The 21,821-nt window shown below is 41.7% G+C and overlaps 2 protein-coding genes across 9 annotated transcripts in view; one reads left to right on the top strand and one right to left on the bottom strand.

Moving 5' to 3' along the window:
- The window catches only part of meis2a (Meis homeobox 2a), a 94,158-nt gene that overhangs the window by 2,084 nt on the left and 70,253 nt on the right, over nt 1-21,821 (top strand). For all 7 annotated transcript variants that reach the window (XM_081602876.1, XM_081602877.1, XM_081602874.1 and 4 more), the window contains exons 3-7: nt 1,027-1,168; nt 1,408-1,458; nt 1,731-1,781; nt 2,281-2,430; nt 11,527-11,641. In XM_081602876.1, the coding sequence (XP_081459002.1) occupies nt 1,027-1,168; nt 1,408-1,458; nt 1,731-1,781; nt 2,281-2,430; nt 11,527-11,641 (509 nt within the window). The remainder of the gene's footprint in view (nt 1-1,026; nt 1,169-1,407; nt 1,459-1,730; nt 1,782-2,280; nt 2,431-11,526; nt 11,642-21,821) is intronic.
- The window catches only part of cdin1 (CDAN1 interacting nuclease 1), a 541,570-nt gene continuing 529,205 nt past the window's right edge, over nt 9,457-21,821 (bottom strand). For both annotated transcript variants that reach the window (XR_014085728.1, XR_014085729.1), the window contains one exon: nt 9,457-10,100. The gene's annotated coding sequence lies outside the window, so the exon portion shown is untranslated. The remainder of the gene's footprint in view (nt 10,101-21,821) is intronic.

Raw genomic sequence — 21,821 nt, 5'->3', positions numbered from 1 at the left:
ATAAAACAGTTTTGCTGTCATACACACACACACACGCACACACACACACACACACACTCAGACTGCGTTAAAACGCGCCGTGTGTCCTCCGGAGGCTACTTTTCTAAGATTATTTTCAAACAATTAAAGAGAAAAATATGATTACAGCCACTGATCACTGATACTTACACAGCCAGTGTTATAATCCACGGACCTAATCTCTTTTATTCTCACGGTTATTCAATGTGCAGGAACAGTTTACACCCACTTTTGCTTTGCTGCAAATGAAAAACTTGGACACTAAGTCATTTTTTTATTATTTAAATATCTCGAGATCAATTGTTAAAACAGTAATGTTCTTTTTTCTGATAGTATAATTTACATTCAAAAACATGCTTATTTTTTTATGGACTATGTTATTATTTGTATGAATCTTCGCTGCAGGCCTCCTCGGAAGGAAAATTACAAGACTCGGTTTATAGCGAGGCTAATTGCTGAATCGTATCAGTAATGTGGATATATACATATATATATATATATATATTTTCATTAATTCCAAATACATCTATCACTCTGTGAGTTTGGAGTTTTGTGGCTTCACGCTGCAAGAAATGCTACTGTCAATCAGTCGATTATTATATTGACCTCAGTAGAAGAAGAAGAAAAATATTCCAATTCGGAACAGCTACTTTCATTTCTAAATTCATAAAATGATATTAAAGCAGACGCCACGGGTAAGTTGACTTGCCCCGAACACACACAGCCGCTTGGTTAATGAGGAGTAAATTTAACGATGGGAGAAATTAAATAATTAAAAAATAATAATTAAAAAAAATCAACAAGAGAGGTTTTTGCATATGCTGCGTGAGCTGCTTTATTTGTTTTTATTTTTATTTTTCTTCTTTAAGCTGCGTCTTGAAATGTGAGGATTTATTAGAATCATGCAGGTTCGCTGGGACATTTTTTGCAGCGGGGTTCCGTGCAGCCGCTGCAGTGCTGCTCGTATACACTCAGGCTGCTTGTATTTTCTCCCCCTCCTCTCTGCAGTCACCCTTTATTCCCACTGCTCGCACTGGTTTTCGAGAAGTGCGAGTTGGCGACGTGTACTCCGAGGGAGCCCGGCGTTGCGGGAGGCGACGTCTGCTCCTCAGACTCCTTCAACGAGGACATCGCAGTCTTTGCCAAACAGGTCCATTCTTCAAGCTTGAAAAAAAATAAAAATAAAAAAAAAATTACAATAAACTAAAAATAAAACACAACATTGGCCGGGTTCTGACGCACCGTGTTTCTGGTGTAACCATACTTATTAGTTGCTGTGGAAAAACTTTCTTGACGTTTCTCACAAGTTTGATTTATGAAAAAAAAGGATTTCAGGACAGAATCAGAAATTAATATATATATATATTTTTGATCTCTGCTTTATTTTAGGTCCGAGCAGAAAAGCCTTTATTTTCATCAAATCCAGAGTTGGATAATTTGGTAAGTGTGCCTTTCTGGGTTCAAAAAGAAAAAAAAAGAAAAGAAAAGAAAGTGCGCATTATTTGAACTTGCGCGCAGACACCAGATCCGCATTATATTCCTATACCGAACCCATCTGACCAGTAAGTGATAACGCTTGAGAAGCGACTTGCTTTCCCCTTTCCATTGCATAAACTGCGTTTATTATTTTTTTACACAATTCCCTTATGACAAGAAAATTAAATTCAGACCATTTCCCGTTCTAATTGTGCCTGTTTTGCTTTCTGTTCCAGATGATACAAGCCATACAAGTATTACGGTTTCACCTCTTGGAGCTAGAAAAGGTACCTTATATCAATAACCTCATCAGATCTTCAACAAATGCTCATGCAATGTTTAAATTGTTCCAGATAAAACAGAAACCGAAAGCAAGGACAGTGAGAGTTTTAGGATTATCTTTTTTTTTTTTTTACACCATAAAATGTTTTATTTAACCAATTATTGACGCAGCTGGAGGAACTATTGATGAAAAATGTCAGGGGCTCTTTGCCCACGTTGCGCACTGCTATTGATCCGCAGATTCAGTTTCAGCCGCTCGTTTCAGGCGCACTGTTTATTTTTCCCCCCCTTTTGTCCGTTCAACTTGTTGCTCGGGTCTCGGGAGAATAATAATAACCGCGGCAACAATTTGACTATTGTTTCCTCACCGCCGATTATGCACCTTAATTTGAGTTATTCTTGGACTGACTGCTTTTCCATCCCCATCCTGAATCCTGTTGTGTTGTTGTTGTTGTTTTTTCCCCCCCCCTCCCTTCCTTATATTTTGTTTTTATTACTCCATAGGTGCATGAGCTGTGCGACAATTTTTGCCACCGGTACATCAGCTGTTTGAAAGGAAAAATGCCAATAGATCTAGTGATTGATGAGCGGGATGGCAGCTCGAAGTCAGATCACGAAGAACTTTCGGGATCGTCGACTAATCTCGCAGATCACGTAAGTAATCCAACTTTTTCCTGCGTTTTACGTGACGTCTCTGCTGTTGACTGAGAGTATTACTTTGGATGCATTATGGAAAATGATCAGTTTTTGCTAAGAAAAAAAATAATAACTTGATTGATATCGTTCATAAAAGCAGCCTCTTTGGCGCTGCAGTAGTGTGACCCCTGTCTGTAAATAAAGCGCGCTCTGTTCTGCAAGTAAAAGAGAGAGAGAGTGAGGGGGGGAATCGATGTTGTGAGGTCAAAAGCTACATGTGATACAATAGACTGAGTTATTGTTTTAGTCTTTTGATTAGGAGCAGTCATGTGTGCATGATGCGTCCCTGTGCGGCTTGTGTTGCTGGAGGTTCGAGTGGGTGCGTAGAAAAACGCGCATTTGTGGAGCAACGCACGCTGAAAGGAAAGGGGGGGGGGGGGGGGGGGGGGGGGGGAGAAGAGGGCAATTATTAGTTGCGCAGGTTTAAAGCTAAAGCAGGGTATCAGCGCTGTAAGCTTCAGCTTTAGGTCAATATTTAAAAAAGAAAGAAGAGCTTTATATTTGGGGGGCTGCGCTCGCAAATCTGTGGATTTTTGGAGCAGAGGTGGAGAAAGTGGGAACCTACTGAGAGACATCTCAGAGCTAAAGGCTTACCATCAATGTCAAGTTCACAAGGCGTATGATGATCCGTCTGGAGGATCCTCCTATTGCTGTTGATGTTAATGTGTTTAATTGTTTCGTATTGATTTGCCGTGCGTTTTTTTTCCTCTCTTTTGCTCTGCTGTTGCTTTCTCCTCTGCTGCTGCTGCTGCTTTATGGCCGCAGGCTGCATAAGGCTGAATTCAATTATATGCACCTGAAGTACAGTAGCTTTAAATTTGAAGATCGATCCTCCACTTTAAATCGCGCATTTTCGGTGTAATAAACACACACACTATCCGCTTCCACTCTCCCTGCGCAGTATGGACTGGGCTGACACTGAAGGATTGAGCAGATATCTGTGCTCGCCTGTGATAAAACCTAATGTTTTTTTGTTTTTTTTTTTCTCCGTGGGAGTAAAAATGAGCTGCTTGAGTAACAAAGTGGCTGGTTAAATATCTGTGCTGCGCAAGGCCAAGCCTATTAGGAATTAAAGCAGATTTAAGTGTTATGCAAAGTCTGTGCGCTGCATCTGTTGAGTCTGGCTATAGGCCTAATAGCAATTGTCCCGTCGCTTATGTAGCGCCGCTGCAAGTATGCAACCAGGTGAGCTTTATTTAGGGCTGAGAACGCGGAGGAAAATCTGAGAAGGAAAGAAGAAGAAGAAAAAAAACACCAAACTACAACACTGTGATCCTCAAACACAAGTGCAGAAATGAGGCATGCTGTTGTTTATATTGCAGAGATTAGATAAACTGGCCTGTTTAGTTTCATGGCAGATGGTTGGATACTCAAGCCAATTTCCGATGGATCCTCAGACACCAGCTCTGCATGGCTCCACGCGTGATGAATATTTCTGATAATTAGAAAATGAAATGTGTCAATAAAGCAAATAAAGAGCAGCAATAAACAAAGCAGGCTGCGTGACAGGCTATTTATCTGGGAGTCGTTTGGACTGACCACCTCATTAGGCATTTAAGGTTTGAGGGATTTATTTCACTTCTGTGGCACCACTGAACTTTTTATTGCACCTTAACTGCTGGGCTGAATTTCACCAAAGCTGAAGAGGGGTTGTGTGTGTGCGTGCGTGTATGTGCATGCGTGTGTGTGTGTGTGTGTGTGTGTGCGTGTGTGTGCGTGTGTGTGTGTGCGCGTGTGTTTTTTTTCCTTGTTTGCATTCATGGTTGCAGAGATCACTTATATATATATATATATATTTTTTTTTTGTTTATTAAATCAGACTTTCCTTATGTATGAAAGCCTTATAAAATATCAGTGCAGTGAATTCCAATGCTATTGAGGTTCTGACTGGATGAACATGAGACATGTTGTAATTAAAACTCATGGTTATTCCGTCAAATATTTACTTCCAACTCCCAGTAGTATTGTGTTGTTTAAAATGAACATGAACTGGGAATTTTATTTTTATTTTTCTTTAGTTTTTTTTTTAGTTTTGTAAACTGCAACTTTGTCATTGTCTGCAAGCAAATGCTCACGGTGATGATGTTTTTATAAGAAAACTAGAAATTAGAAAATTGGGATAGAAGTTATCAATAGTTCATAGAATAAATCAGAAATATTCACCTACATGTAGGCGAAACTGACAGATTTGCAGTATAATCTCTTTCCTGAGTTGTAACATTGATTTTATTAGGTTATATAAGTTATTGTTTTAGAGATAAATATTGCACAATAGAATGTATGAATGAGCACAATAGTTGCTATTTCTATCATAAGATGAAGCCCCATCCACAACTTACAAGTTCCCCCCCCCCCATTCTATTTATTCACTCTCGCTCTGATTTATTATTAATTTCTGTCCTTGTCTCACTGAGGAGAGGAAGCTGGTTTGATAGTTAGATATGCTAATTTATTTAGTTAGAATCTCTCACGTCCATTTTTTCCTCTCTCTTTGCTTTGATATGCATTTTTAATATACAGCCCCGGGCTACGTCTCATTTGGAAAAGAAAGTTGGTTTTTCTCTAGATGATGAAGCTCTTTGCCGCGTGTCTCCTTCCCCATCGCTCTGCCTCCCCCTCCTTATACCTGACGGTGGAGAATAATAAGCACACTTTTATTTACACTTGAATGCAGCACTGTCTTGCAGATGATTGGATTATAGTATAGTGAGAACAGGATGAGGCCTTGCTGACACTGTTGATTTCCCTTACTCGCCCGGCTGTGGCTATCTCAGATATGTAAGCCCACCCAGGGCTTCCCAACTCATTGCCCCTCCATATTTCCCTCCATCCCATTTAGGGAAAGAAAAAAAGATGCCGGATTACACACAAAGACTGATAAGAAGAAGAAGAAGAAGAAAAAAAAAGCAGTGTAGGTTCTGTATATGGCCAGTGTGTGCCTTTCATGTCTGTATAATTAATGAACAAAATTTCTTTTTTTTTTCTCTCTGTACTACATCCAATTAGGGTGACAAATACAATTAACAGTCTCTGAGTATTATCTGCTCTAATGAATTAGTCTTTATGTCTTCTTGTGCCATTGTGTCTTCGTATTAGCATGCAGCTCTCTTTTTTCCCCTTTTACTTGCAGACTGAAATGAATGAGTTTCCGCACAGTTTAAAATTTGCTTCATAAAAAATTCTGCGTGATTTTCTGGTCCCGGCGTTTTGTTTTGTAGAGCTTTCCTCGGGGAGTTTTACTTGTTCCCATAGTTATAGTGCAGCTTATCTCAGCAGTGCATGGCAGGCATGGGAGAAAGTAAAACAAACCGTTTCTGTTTGGATTCCCTGGTGCAGGTTCGGGGTGCTGAGCTGTAAAGTGAGAAAGCAAATGCAATAGTTCATTTTGAGCCCTTTCAGTGGAGATAGGTGCTTTGGTCTGGTCTGTTTCCGCACATCGCGGCGCCCTGAAGCTCAGTGCGTTGTTTACTTAAGCCCTTTGTGTAGTGATTTCTTAATTTTTGTGGCCTTGAATTTCACTTTTGGTCACGGTTCAGACGCGGATGCTCGTTGTAAGCCATATCTAATCATCCTCACCTGTTGCATCTCCCACACTCCACTTATTTTCTGCAGCGAAAATGAATGCAATAAACCATTTTACAGCCTGCATTTTAATATCGTGACACTTCTGGAATCAGCTTGGATTAAATGACATGATATGCGGCTAATGATAGTGTAAAAAAATCTATGTTTATGACTTATTTGCTGGAACTAATAAAAACAAGCAATGAAATGGAAATGTTAGTGTTATTCTGACATTTATACGTCTATTCTTATTTGGAAATTACATTTATGTTTATGCCAGTTCATGAGTCACGTTTCAAAACCTTTTTTTTTTTTTTTTTTCTGAAGATAAATATGGTTGCATATTGTGGCTCCTGCATTCCGGTTAAAAGAAAGTTGTCAGGAATAAATTAATTCCTCCTGTCTGCTTATAACATACAGTTGTGATTTATTAGCTGCTAAATTAAGGACTCTTTCCTCAATAACCAGGGTGCTGTAAAGCACCTAGTAGGGGTACTTCATAATTTTGTAAAGTGGCTGCACATAATTATGAACCTAATCCAACAAAAGCAAGTAAAAAAACAAACAAAAAAAAACATGAAAGCCAATTTTGTTTCTTTCTCTGTTTACGTTAATGTGCATCTTGAGACGTCAAGCCTCTGTATGATCTACATCCCTGTGTGCTAGCTGTTCTGTGTATGTACACCCATGTAGCTGCAGAGCACACACAGCGGTTCACACACGCCAACAAACAGCACAAAGAGATGTTGCTCTCTCTCCTCTCCGGGTTTCCAGGGAATTTAAGTGAAATTCAATGATGCTGCTAAATCAATTTTATTTGAAATTCCTAGGGATGTAGGCAGAGCGCGGTGGGGGGACAGTAAAATTGTGCCAGGCAGGTGTTTGTAAATGAGAAACATGGGACAGCAGCAAGCTTCTCCCTGCTCTCCTGTGGCCCCGCTGCACTGCCAGCCTCTCTTCCCATATTGTCTCCTGCTTTTATATTAATTACAACTTGTATTATCAGCCGCCAGTTGCAAAGACCAGCAAAAGCTTGTCTCTAGAGACCGTGCTTCTTTTGTATCTTACTCTCTATCCAGTCCTGTTGTGTATTTGTATGTGTGTGTACTAGCCTGTGCGTGTATCTGTACTTGCGAGCCAGGATTCTCCTCCTCCTCCTCCTCTTCTTCCACCTCCTCCTCCCAGTAACACTGCTCTTTAACACAATTAGTGAAGAGCATAGAGTGAACCATGTTTGACTCCTAATTATGCCCAGCTTCAGGGAATAGTCACATGGGCTGGAAGCATTTGCTGCTTCCTCTGTTTTTTGGTGTAGGTTGAAGATTATTTGGGTGACACAATCTCTCTTTTTTTTCTCCTTGCAACTTGTTTGAACTTTACCAGACCCACGGGGCTTGTGACAAAATGGTTGTGTGTGTTTGTGTTGTGCGCCGTCTGATGATGCACCCGCTGCAGCTCGCGGAGGCCCTCTAAATTATTCATGGGGAGGAGAGGCTGTTGCTTTTGTTACCTCGTGTAACGTGGAAAGTTAAAACATGCTTGTTTTGATATTTGTGGTCTTGTTTTGCTCACAAAGATCGTGGGCAGAGGTTCAATTACAGGCACTGAAGGGATAGTTCAGTACTGGTAAAAGGTAAAGAGCAGGTAATATCAAACCTACACCAAAATCCACCTGGTTTTCACAGCCACTGCTCTGGGGCAGATCGCCTTAGTCACAGCAGGCACTGTAATCCGACATGAGGCGGAGGCTCCAAGTCAATCCGTACCCACATGTTGCCGTTTCGTCCCTTTATACCACCGTTTGGTGCCCATAAACAAACCGCACTCAGTAGTATGTATTGTGGATATAAATACATATATGGATACTAACCTCTGGTGTAAAATGTCAATGTCTTGAGAGACAGAAAATTGTTGATGGGGCTCTTGGTGTCTTCATTAGATTTTAGAGTGGTTTATCACAACAAGGTTTTATGAACCTTTAAGCCACGTTACATTTGCATTGGGCAGGTTTTTACACAGAGCTCAATTAATATTTACACAGGAAATGGAGGTCGGAGATGGTGCATCGCCAAGATTCTTCCTGTGTGAAACGCATTTTGAGAATGGAACATTTAAAGCGTTTTCAGGCAGAGTAACAATCCAATATGAAAGTAAAGCAATGTATGAAAATATCACCTAATTATTATTAATTTAACAATGGTAATTGTTGGATTCTTACACTGCTTTAGTTTGATGTGAGACAATTAGTCTGAGCTGAAAAACTTCTTTTGCCTGTATGGGTTTGAGACAGGAAACACTTTGGAAATTCACTGCCTGCCACTTTTATTTCCTTTAAAAAAAAAAAAAAAAAACAACTCATAAACTGTTCAATGCAAAGTCTACAATGATTTAAGATCCAGTAGATTTCACTTCCTTACAATTTGTAACCGCATTCCATTTCTAGGATTGTCATTTTATCGCTTCATAATTTCCTAATCACAAATAAACCACTTTGTAATGTGCTTAAACTTCAGCATACCAGTTTTTCTGGGTAGTTAAGCATTTAAATTAATTATCTGAATAATGAGCAATAAAATGCTTTAATGTCAATCATAATTTAGTTTATTTTGTATATTATTCTCTGAAGATTATATGTTACGCCTTGATTCTGATTCCTGTTTAAACCAGTCGACTCTTGTAAGATTATGACCCCTGACCAAAACAAACAATAAATAACCTTCTGCTGATTAATGCATTACATTTGAAGGGCAATAAAACAGAGTTTGCATACACTGATTATAATGTTTTTTGAGATTGGAGTTGTCTAAGGCAGTTGAAATTCTTGTGAGTCTTGGCCTTTACCTATTAGCCATTAGCTTTAGCCACCAGGGCCAATCTAAACTACACGCGTAACTTAACTCAATTAAAAATGACAAACTGCCCGTTGAAATAAAAAAAAGGTATGTGTGATCTAGTCCAAAGTATCCTCTGTATTATTTTTACTAGGTCTGAAAGTGCTGCAGTCCTCATTTTAGTCTTTAAGAGGGAAGCTAACAAATCTCCATCTATATCTCAGCATACAGGCACATTAAATCCTTGGGGTAGCAAATCACAGCAAAATATCATTCCCTTTTATGCCATTAGCTGAGGTGTCTTTGAATTTAATTTAGTGCCAGCACCATTAAAAATGACACATTACTCTGCAATGATAGCTAAATTAAGTCCTATCGATTCGGCCGTTGCATTAAAACCATGCTGTGGCTGGAGAGGCTCAGATGGAATAAGTAAGCCAGCGTAGATCTTCAGCTCTGTCCTCTGCCTCGCCATCACTGTGAGGAAGTACAACCCAGTCATTTTCTTCTATTAACACAACAACGGCTCTTCCTGAGAGCACACAGCCGAACTCCGCTTAAATACATAATGCACTCAGGGAGCCGGGGATTTTCATCACTCTTTCTTCCTTGCTTTCGGGTTGCATTTGACAAAGACAAGGGGATTGATGGGCTTTTCCCACATTAGTGATTTTATTTAGCATACACAGTGTTGAGAGCAAAAAAAAAAAATTACTTCAACAACCGCTCCGGCTGCCATGTGTTGATCAGCGGCCCCGGGAGCGAACGCATCACAATCAGAGCAGAGACATGGACACTCCGGGCTCACTCCTCAGGGTTAAATCCGACGCATGGTTCATTGTTCGCCCTGTCTTCTCACCCCTCTTCTGAGTAATTCTCCAAGCTCTTCATCTGATTGCCATCCGGCAAACAGCTGACGCTGAGTAGGCCTCGAGTGGAGCCCTGAGTCTGAAGGGTCTTGTGTGTTTCTGTCTGCTGTTTTCAGCTCCAAGCTGTTTGAGAAAACAGCCCGCCTTCCCTCTAAAAACTTAGCAGATAAAAGGGCCCCGTTCACAGGCACCGGCGGTTGGACTCGCCTCCGCGGCAGAACAAGCAGCAGCACATCAGGACTCTGTTCCCAGAGGAGCTCAGCTTTTCAAACCTCGGTTAGTCTCCTGGGCCTGTCCTGTCTGTCCTGCTCCAGTACGGCTCACTCTGACTCCTGCACAACGGCGGGCAGGCAGGGGGACGACTCTGGTGGTGGGACGAGAGAGAAAAGGAATTTAAAGACCCTCAAAGACTCAAGTTGGACAAAATGGTAAAACTCTCCTGGAATGCTCTTCTGCATATTCATTTTCCCTTAGGTTTTGTGTAAATGTTCTGTGTATTTGAAGAAGAAAAAGCCCATAGCGGGACCTGAGAAGTGGGTTGAGGTTTGTGGGAAGCCTGGGCACAGGCCTGTGTTTGTTTGGCTTGGGTTTTGCTCAAGGGTTTGCTTCTCTCGCCCTCCCCACCCCCCAGCAACCTAGTCCACTCCGCCCCCCCACCACCAATAACGTCAGAGCAAACATGTTGTCACCGTGCTCAGGTGGCATATTAAATCGGGAGCGACGAGCGAGGGTTGCGTGAGCAGCCAGGCTGTATCAGCTGGCCGGCGCTTCATCGGGCTTGTGTGTGACGTGACAGTCCGTCCTGCGGTTGCCTGAATGGCAGAGGAAATTCCACCTCTAGCCTGCCTTCGTGTGGCACTGATAAAGCCCTTCCTGTACAATAGAAAATCCTGTTTCCCCGTGTGCACTGACAGGGCAGTGGGAAAGACCGGGAGAGAGAGAGAGAGGAAGAGAAGGGGGAGAAAATAAAAAAGGCAGGAGGAAGGGCAGGAGGGAAGACTATTTGTTTACGGACACGTCTTTGAAGTCCCTGTACACCTAAAAGTGATTGTGCACGTACCCGCGTTCGTACTCCGGCTTCTATTATGTCATTATCATGTGAGCTTAAGTGTATTTCTGCAAGCCGCTGTGGGCGTTTGTGTATGTCAGTGTGGGCGTGAACACATTTTTGGCAGATTAGCAGGAGAATCACTGTCATATCTTATTTTCATTTCTGACAGTAGTAATGATTAATGGCAGCTGTGGTGTGTTTGGACTTTTTACCTCTATATTTCTCTCTTGACACGGAAGTCTCAATTGGTTATGGTATAAATGAACTCCACTGGGCTCTGCCATATGTGTTTACATGATTATTCACAAGCGCTCTACTTGCAGCTCTCAATGTCAGCTGCCACATTAGCAGTGCTGCGTTTTGCTCTCACGCCTTAATGAAACACTTTGATTACAGCGCTTTGACTTATAGCCAGCTGCATTAGAACATAATTTTCTTTCTATTTATCTGTGATTATGGTAGCTCCTTTGATTTTTTTCCTGCTGGCTTTGAACTAACCATAGAGACTCTTTACCTTGCCAAGATAATAATAATATGCTAAGAACCCTCACCGCGCCTCAGAGATGTCCCTTTTTATATGTTCAGAAAATCCATTTCTATCCTTTTTTCCCTTCCCTCGATTCCCATTCGTCTCTCTTGCCGTGTGGTTGGTGGCTTGGATCGGGAATGCCGTTGGATGCACAGATGGATGCATGGATCCCACGCTTACGTTCTCTCTCTCTTTTTTTAAACCCTTTAGAACCCAGCTTCCTGGAGAGACCACGATGACGCCACCTCCACACACTCAGCTGGCACACCGGGGCCCTCCAGCGGGGGACACGCTTCACAGAGCGGTGACAACAGCAGTGAGCAAGGTGAGCCAGCACAGAAACGGGCATGGAAGTGCAGTCACACAAATACATACGAGGGTGACCGTATTTACTACAGCTTTTACATTTTGTTTTTTTTTAACATAAACACACATACAGTGCCTTTGCAAGAACTTAAACCACTTTAAATTGCAGTTTACATTTACTCTGATACCACTAAATAAAATCATCTTCCCATCGGCTTTGACCAGTTTGTACCTTCAAGTTTCAAGGGGTGTGAATACATTTGTGAGGCGTTGCATATCAGCGAAGGATATAAATAAGCCTCATGCACCAAATGGACATTTTGTTCCAAAAGCCCCAGAGCTTCCTGTCACACTTTGCATTTTTTTCACCTCTGTTCATCTGAGCACAGTCAAACCAGAAAGCAAACATGTTCATCCACTGTTCGGCTCAGGCTCGAACCTGAGCAACAGTCGCTCTAATGCACCAACCTAAGAACAGGCTTTTCAAAATCTTGCTATTAAAAGAGCTAAATAAAAGCCGGTGATTAATAGTATATTTCTGCCAGTTCCCGCTTGAATGTGAACCATATTAACTTTGCCCACACAAAAGCTCATAATCATGTCTCATAGTGTCTTGTGTTCAGTGTTATCTCCCACTTGACATGCCAAACACTAATAATGCATTTCAAAACAAGACTATTTGAATTAATTACATAGCATGTGCCACAGCTGTCCCCCTCTTGGTATTTTTGTCACGGTGTGTATCAGTTTTGACATGTAAACTGGAAAACCAATAGGCTTTTTGGTAAGTTTAGAGGCGAGACCAACTACACTGACATGTTGCTTGGAATGCGCCATCCTTTTTTTCTTTTTTTTTAAAAGAGTGTGTAAGCTATTATGGATCTCTCTCTCTTTCTCTCTCTTGCTCTCTTTCTCTCACGTCCTTTCTCTGCAAGCCAACGCTTCCATCAAACCAACTAATGTTCCATGATTTTACCTGCAAAAACCTTCCAGTTTACCTCTACGAGCTCCTTCATCAAGGGGAAACGTTTGGATTAGTTCCATCAATAAACAATCACACTTATTGATAGACCTGTTCCGTTCTATGTGGTGTGTATATCATCAGGCTGAAACGGTTGTTGTTGCAGCTTTTGAACCATTGCTGACCACATACTTGGGGGTACAGATGACCTCTGTGGTTGGATGTGTTAATAGTAGTTGTATCTAATTCTTATCTCAGACTCTAGTTGGAAATGATTAAGCCTGCGATAGCTAAGGACTTAATAAAATAATAGAGATATGTTAAATCTCTATTCTTTCCCTCTATATATTTTGAACCATGCGTCCTTTTCCTACTTGTAAATCATGCACTTCATATTGGTATACCACGTATGTCCTAATAAAGTCCATTTACATTTCTGGATTTATCTAGGTGAAATAGGTAGGAATACTGTATAACTATAAATAAAAATCAGAGAACAAAAAAGTCCAAAAGCTGATTGTAATACAAAACAAAGTAAGTTTTCGGACACCTCCTTGCAAGAGCAAGTGGCTTTTCTGGAGGAAGAACAGCCAAAAGGGGGATGAGGGTGGAGGTGGGAGGGACTCTGAGAAAGAAATGCACTGCCTATTGATTATCTTACACACATAAGTACAAGTGACCTGTAATCCACAGAGCACTTATCGACTCCCTTCCCCACCGTATCCAGTAACAGCAGATCAATGCCGGCCAAAGACAGTTACGGTACAGCCCCATGTGCTGGGCCGACACAGATCAAGGCTAAATCATGCTAAATGCAGCATCCACTACCTTGGGATGTTTCATGATAGAAACCTACACATGCAGCTAAGAGCTGAGTAAAAGATTCAGAAAAATTCACAAGAGAAGTTAAAGAGTAAGAAAGGTGGAAAAGTAGGCGCAGCAAATAAAAGACAGAGAAAAAGGGAATGGGACCAAGGGCAACTGATTTAATGGTCTAATGAGGCCGTCCTCTAGCCAGTTGTTTTGTGTGAGGCATGCTCTGACCTTTTGCTTCGCTCGGGAGCCCCGCCGCCTCATTTTTCACATTCTTGCAATTACGTTAACGCTTGAAGCGCTCGCTGACTCTCGACTCTGGCCCTTCCATTCTGACAGAGCCTTCCCACTCCAACCTCTCCACCTTCCCCTCCTCTCCCACTCCCCACTCTGCTCCACTCCACTCCACGCATGAACTCGCCACCAATCTCAATACGTCTCAGCATTAAATTTGTAGTCCGCACTCTTGAGTCCAACCAAGAAATCGCGAAATGTGCGCTTCACTTCGGTAATGGGGTCTTTAACAGCTTGGCCTCTCTTAAAAGGGGTGACAGTGTGGATCAGTTGGTTGAAGAAAGAGTGGCTGGGCTGCGCTGAAGGAAGAGGAAAGAGTAAAAAAAAAAAAAAAAAACGTAAAGTTTTGCTGCCATGAACAATGATACCAGGGACTTATTGTGGCCTTTCACTTTCAGACTTTTGGATGAACAAATAAATCTGAGATGTTTCATGAGGCAACACACAAAACGCCTCTGGCTCTAGAAGCACCTTGACTAACGGCTCTTTGGCGCCCCTCCAATCTTATTTGGAAGCATCAAAGACTTGAATGAACTTGATGAATGTGTGCACCTAAGCATGAATGGATATTTCTCTCACTCGAAGTGTTAGGGAGCAGCAGTATTGAGTTTATTGGTAAAAGCGACCATATTCCTGCCTTAAATGCGCTGTTATTTCAAAGAGTTCTTGGTCCCATTTGTTCGCAGGCCCACAGGATCATACATCCTCTATCATGCTTAACAGTGGGCATAAGGTGCTTTAACACATATTCATCCTGTGTTTCACACATGTGGTTGGTGAATCTGACTGGCGCACACGGTTCCAGTTGGACAACTCGAAATTATTACATTCACTATAGCTGGACATAAAAGGCTTTTTTTTCTGACATGTCTAAAAAAAACAACAACTAGTTGGCATGTAAATTGCATGTATTGATTGTTATGAAGACATTTTGCCTCCTTTACCATCCAGATCACAAACTCGGGTCCTCGTCAAGCCCGTTGCCCAGTTGTCAATAAGAAATGGGTCTCTGTCCCACATCCCTATGGAAGCAAAGTCATAGATTATAAAAGTTCTTAGAAACTATGATCTAAAAGTTTCCATAACAAGTTATCTCTGATTTCAGTAAAAGCAATGGTCTAATACCCTGGGGAGTTTCCTAATGATTGAGTAGATTCAGATAAAAGTTTTTCTTATTTTATTTTAAGCATGAAATTATATTACTAAAGCCTGACAGATTACAAAGGATGCAAACAAATTTGTCCAAATCTCTCTCCATATATCCTCCACAGCACCGATTCAGCATCATAGGTGCTGCTCCCACCTTGGTTCCCCGCATGTGCATGCGATTAAGTCCAAGAGTTTGCATGCCTCTGCTTCCGTCCCCACTTGTAATTATTAGTTATGCATGAATACCAAATGCACAATGACATCTTGAGTGCTTGGCAAAGGGGATTTCTGCACCATTCCCAGAATCTACTGTAAATGGAAATGGCTCAACAGAAGAGAGGAGAAAGCATTTTGTACATTTTCTCAGCAATTGAACAATCCCCACGCTGTGCAGATAGACAGGCTCCCCAGAGAGACCGAGAGAGGCGGAGATGGAGAGAAATGGGAGGGAGAAGCCTGAGTGTTCGGCTCCAAGGGAGCGTGCTGCGCTTGATGGTGTTGTGGTACATTTGCGTGTGTGTATATGTGGGGAGTGCGGTGAACCCCCTTAGCCCCGGCTAGGGGCCCCACTCAGCGAGGTCTTTGTGGTTTAGCTCACTAGAAGGGGTCATTGCTGGCGGGGACACGACTCCTGGTGTCCCAGCGTGAGCGTGGTTTGTTGAATACTGCATTTTCAGGACCTTTGGCTTTAACTTTGCTTTTAGCAGCTCTGCCTGGTACTTAAAATGTTCAAGCAATGCTGGTAGAGGAAGAAGAAGAAGAAGAAAAAGACTCAATTATTCATTCAAAATCTCTGCAAAACACAAGATAGAAGTCTTGTTGAATTTTAGTGGCATTTGCTCCAGCTCTGGAAGGATCCGTGAGGCGTGTCTGTGTATATAAAATATACGGTTTGTGTCTGTTTGCATCCACGCGTGTGTGTGCGTGTGTGTGTCTGTGTGTAGAAGCACACACGTGCATGTGTGAGTTGGCTCCCTTTAAGTGCCTGTTAGAGTTTAATTTAGTGTAGTAATTAAAGCTGAACACTAGCCCATAAACAACAGATAAACAATAAAGCAGACCCACGGCCTGCTGTTTCATGGTTCTCACTCCCAGCTGTTGAAGCACTGATAATTTTTACACAGTGGCCCAATCTCCCCACAATGCAACGCTGAAGCGTCAAGGGTGTGTTTGTGTTCTGAATGTGTGGAACAGGCTGAACAAAAAAAGAAAAACACAAAAAAACACCTAAATGTTTCAGATCATAAAGCAAATTTATTTTCATACAAATAAAAAAATAAAAAAAAATCAGTTTTTAAATGATGATTTTATTGTGGAGGAGGCAAGCTTATTAATGAATAACCTTTATGTGTGATCAGGTTATCTTTGTTAAATTTGATGATCTGAATCATTTTAAGTGCGAAAACAGACGGAATCTGTGAGGTAGTAAATACTTATTCACAGTACAGTAAACACATAGTTTATATAAGCTTCCATTAAGAGCAGAAAACGCAGAAGCTCAGACAAGAAATCAGCGAGTGTAAGAGAAGAAGTCATGTAAAAACTCAGCAGCAGCAGCAGCAGAGATCACATAAACATTTAACAGAGTGCAGCCCTGATGTGCATCAAAACTTATAAACCGTCACATCTCACTCAGTAGCAGTGAGTGAGCAGGAAACAAGCTGAAGATAAACTCTGCTAATGAGGATAACAATGCTTCGGTGCTTCTCCATACATTTTGTGCAACTTTAGCCCTCTCTCAGCATGCCAGCCTTGAATGTTGGTCAGGTGTCTGCTGCTTCTCTGACGGTTGCAGCATGTCTGTCTGTCTGATTGTTTGTTGGGAAGGGGCAGGGCAACTACTGAAAGCTGAGAGGAGTTGCTGCGAAGAAGGGGAGGGGGGGCAGAAAACATGGTACAGAGGGGATACGTTCATGATCCCATTAGCATAAAAGAGGCTAAATTATTCATGTGGAGTGCTTAACCTATGGGGAAAACTATAGTTAATGCACATAGTTTTAAAATGGATCTCTGCCTGGCTCTGCCCCAGCACCAGATTCTTGCTAGATTCAGCATTCGTGGGCATTTACGGGAACGGCCGCCATGCACGCTCACACACACGCACGCACGCACGCACGCACGCACGCACGCACGCACACATATATATGGGCGAATGTGCACACTCGCTAAAACATCAGTGCTCCTCAAGTTGTTTCTAGGGGTTCTACTCCCCTCTTCTTCTCTCCATCTTCTTTTTTTCCATTTGTTCCTCCATCACTTTCCCGCTCTCTTCCCTTTCCCTCACACTTCTCTCTTCTTTCGCCCCTCTCCGTCTCGCCTTCAGTGCTACAGACTACCTGGCACTCATCCAAAATGTGATTAAAGAGAATGATCGGCTCCCTCAGATCCCTCTTTCCTTCCTCCCTTCCGCTCTCTCTTCCTTTCTTTCTGTCTCTGTCTTTCTTCTTGACCTGTTGTTATGGCTTGAAAACAATGAAAGAATGTGGACTGTAACAGCACTGCCAGTACGGTACAGCCTTCCCACTACATCACCATCACCCCTTGCCCTTCAATCTAGCTTTCCCTTTTCACATCTTCTCCTTTCGCCTTTCGTCTTTGCCAGAGTGCTATATGAGGCCTCGTCCCTCTGGTCCATAATCACGAACAGGCCCTTGGCGCGACCTGGCTAACCCGGCCTAGCTCTGCCTGAAACTGGGTTTCGGCGTAGCAGGAAAGGCACATTAACTGGGTCAGCCTAATGTGCAAACTAATGTTTGGAGAACATAGGGAAAAAATTACCCAGATTATTCTGACAGCAGCTGACGAGAATGTCTGCTTTGCACCATTAAGGCAAAAGCTTTGGGGAGATGTTTTTTTTTCCTCTCCTTCCTCCCATAAGCTCGTTTTCTACCCTGATTCCTACTATAGTACACGCTCATATGGTTTCCCTGTGTGTGGTGTAAAGCCTCGCATAAGAATTCACACTTTAACTTTTGATTTCTGTCACATTGCAAGCACAAAAACAAACTTTAAAAAGTATGTTGTGAATTTGTACTCTCTCTTATAAGGTTTGGGCATCTGGAGATGGAAATATTTGCCCCGTTCTTTGCTGCAAAATGGATGGAGAGCCTTTAGGTAGTCTTACAAAACTGACATGTGTTCACTTAGTGCTTCAGTGCTTCAGCTTTCCTGACGCAACTGAAACACAATTTCCCCACAGCATGACGCCGCACACACTATGTTTCAACACGGGAATGGTGCATTCAGATTTGAATGAAGACCGATACAGTCATTTCAAATTCTGTAGCAGCTTCTTTCATATATTTTCTCGAGGGCCTTGTGTTTTTGTCTTTCCATCTATAGACTTCTCTGACATGCTTACCCTGTTTTAAACTTTTCCATGATGCCGTTTTTTATTTATTACAGTTATACAAGGGCTCATTTATGGGTATCAGAGTAAAGGGGGCTGAACACAAATGTCCACACTACTCATATATATATATATATTTTATTTGAAAACCATTTCCATTTACTTCCTAATTGGGCACTACGTTATATTTATTTATCCCGTAGAATCACAATGATTACATTAAAGTGTGTGGTTGCAACCTGGCTAAATGGGAGAAGGGGTGTGAATACTTTACACAGTAGACGAAGACCTTGAAATCCGAGAGTGGCTTCAGCGCAGTTTAAAAGCTCAGAGGAAACACAATTGTCGGCATGTAATCAGAAATTACCAGCAGTGACTTCCCTCCAACCCCCTCCTTTACTCAGAGGCTTTGATCAACAAAAACAACAGAGTGAGGGCATGTTGTATCAGTTCATTACGGCGTGGGTTTACACGCCCATGTTCTCCTGCTGATTACGCCATTGTATGTGGTGGTGATGTGGAGTGCACTGGGGTCTGATGTAATATGGCTAAAAGGGATTTCAGCACGTGTCCCAGAGGGCATCTCCACGTCCATTAATGCTGCCGTCGTTGTATTTTCACAAGGATGACAGGACCTCGTTTTTTTTTTTTTCAAAAGCCCGGAGTGTTTTCCCAGGAAATTTTTTTTTGTCTCGTCTCGGAGGGGTTTGCCCAAAGGGGGACAGGGGTTCAGCCAAGAAGTCACCTTTAAGAGGTGATAATCCAATTTCTCTAGCACTCATCAGATTTGTTTTCCTCTTGTTTGGCAGCCTCTCCGTGAGTGTATGTAGACAGAGATAGAACGAGAGGCAGAGACTGTGAGATGCCGCTGATTTCTGTGTCCAAATCCGGGCCCCATTGCTGATTGGCGAGGGGTCAGAGAAGCCAAGTCTGTGAAAGGCACACCTGCGGGGAAACTCCAAAAACCCCTGACTGCCGGCTTACACTGGGTTGTTTAAGGTGTACTTAGTTGGAGTATAGCCCTGACTTCAAATGTCCTTTCCCCATCTTCACCTTTGTGTTTGACCAATGGGCCTTGTGCTCTTTTACGCTCCTTTCTTTCTTCAGCCTCCCTTGGCTCTTTAATCTCCTCTCCCACCCCCACCCTCCTGGTTCTCCTCCCCCTAATGTCTAAAACCCTGCATCACGGCAAAGGTCCCTCCAAAAAAACAGCACGCGGTTTTAGCAGAGTGGCTTAGCGAGGCTAGCTGCAGCTTGTTCACTGGCTGTGTGTTTTTTTTTTCTTCTCCTTCCTCTTGTGTAAACCGAAGTTTGCACTCCGGAGTAAACGCGAAACTGCAGCGGAGCCGCTGTACCCTACAGGTACCGCTTTAACATGCTGCCACAGTCCAAGAGAGTGGGAGGATGATAAAGGAAGTGTCTTACAATCCTGGTTCTCTTCTCTCTGCTGCTGATTTTCACGCGCTCATCTTTTACGTTTATGCAAAGCTTATGATGGCATTATGCAAGATAAGCTCATTTTCTAGTCTGATTCCCACTCTAGTACATGCTTTAATGACTCTTAAAGCCAAAGGGCTGCTTTTTTTTTTTTTTTTAGGAATAATAGGAGTCCCGGGGTCTCTCCGTTTCCGTGTAGCCAGGGTGCTTTTTCCACACCTGATCACTTTTGTTCACCCATTTTATGGCTATTCGGGAGCAGGCAGAAGTGAGCAATTTGATAGTGTTTATCGCCACAAGCCCTAATGTTTATTGGAAGCAAGCGACTAATAATTTTTGATTACCCCAGAGGAGGTATTAGCCATGTTAGTCAGCAAGGATAATTTCTTATTTGCATCCCTCGAGCAGAGCGCACTCCGAAGGAACGCTGGGGCTAAATGTGCAACAAAACGAATCAAACACGCCAAACGAGATGCTCCATCCTGGCTGGCTGCGGGGCGGAAGCTGAGAAAACCTTCATTATGCATTTACCATAATTCATTTAGAGCGATATCAATTTGCACAATACAGAGAGATGTTTGGAGGGGTAAGAAGGAAGGGAAAGAAAACACCATATCAAACGAAAAGAAAGAAAGAGGGGGGGGGGGAAAAGCGAGATGAAAAGGAGGAAGATATTCAAGGATAGCTCTTTGCCAGGGATTTTTTTTAACAGGCTGCTCCAATTATGCTTTTTTCCATGTTTTCAGGCAGAACTTGCATGTTAAATTGTGCAATCTTTATCAATGTTATGCTCCAAACCTAAACAGAGCAAATGATGACTTGCTTTTACGGAGACAGTTTGGCTCAGGAATTTATTTCTTTCTCAATTTTTCTTGAGATTGAGGCTCTACCTCAGGTGTTTTTCAAACTTCTATAACTAGACGAGACGCTTTAAAACTGTAAAACAGCAGTTAACGTTTTTCATAAAGCAAGAAAGGAAGTAAAACATTTATTTGCACTGCATGTTTGAAGTAAAGATCTCCTAATTCTGGGTTAAACACTGGACTAAAAGAATTACAGTGGGGAAAGATTGGCATTTTAATTAACCCCGACTTCAAAATCCAATATGGCTGCAATTATTAATAGTTAAGTTGCAGCTTGTATCTAATTACATTTTTAAAACATACAACTGCATGTGTAAGCGCTGTCTATAAATTATGTCTTTTAATGTTTTAATGCATTAAATGCAGACAGACATATTCACCTTTATTAGTTTGTGTTGATGGCAATATTTATAAATGTCTGGTCATTGAGTTCAAGAATCAGCAGCTCTTTCTGACTTCCTGACTTGCAGCTACAACATGGCAAAGCTGTTCCCACTAGGCATGGGGGACATTCATTTTATATTTTATTATAATATTTTAAGGTTTTTATTGCAATAAGAATAAAAACATTGATTAAAAACTAATTGTAATTTTCTGTTTTAATCTTTCTTGCTCAATACCTGTCCCTGCATACACACACTGTGCTAATAACAAAAGCACATACACATCATCATCATTATTATTGAACACTTTGATATTCAATAATTACAATCTATCATACTTTGCAACACACTGACATTCATTGATGGTCTTCTGTAACAGTTATCTAAAAAAAATACATAATATTGGACTTTTGGGGGTTTGCAAGCATCATAGTTTATTGTTATGATAAATTATAGCTTGTGGTATTTTATTTTCTCAGCAATAATAAATCTGTGAACGTGTGTTTTTCAGAAGCAAAGATCAATGTATTAAAAATAATTAGCTTTTGGACATATTACCTCCATATGTAATCTATTCACCTTGTAAATTTGGTTAAATTTCTCTGTGTACCACAAAAGGCATCCCAAGTACCACTAGCTGTAGCTGTACCACCCTTTGAGAACCATGACTCCAGTTCAAATATTTCCCCTCCGTTCATGTAGGGTCACTCTGTTTGGCTTCGATCTTGCTTACTCAAAGGTTCTTTATTTTTAATTTGTTTTTTTATTTGACGGGACCGTTACTACATGCTTTCATTTTTCTCTCTTCGCAACAGCGCACACTAAATAAGAGAAAGACCTTTAAAAGCATCTTTCCCTCCGCCTGATGACTAAGGCCCCATTTAAACAATTGGAGGAAACTTATGGAGACAGCTAGTGCTTAAAGAAATGAGGGCAGACAGAAAAAACAC

The sequence above is a fragment of the Poecilia reticulata genome, chromosome 22, assembly GCF_904066995.2.
Source record: "Poecilia reticulata chromosome 22, P_reticulata-male-v2, whole genome shotgun sequence".
NCBI classification, from domain to species: Eukaryota; Metazoa; Chordata; class Actinopteri; order Cyprinodontiformes; family Poeciliidae; genus Poecilia; species Poecilia reticulata.
This window is presented reverse-complemented; position numbering and strand designations above follow the sequence as displayed.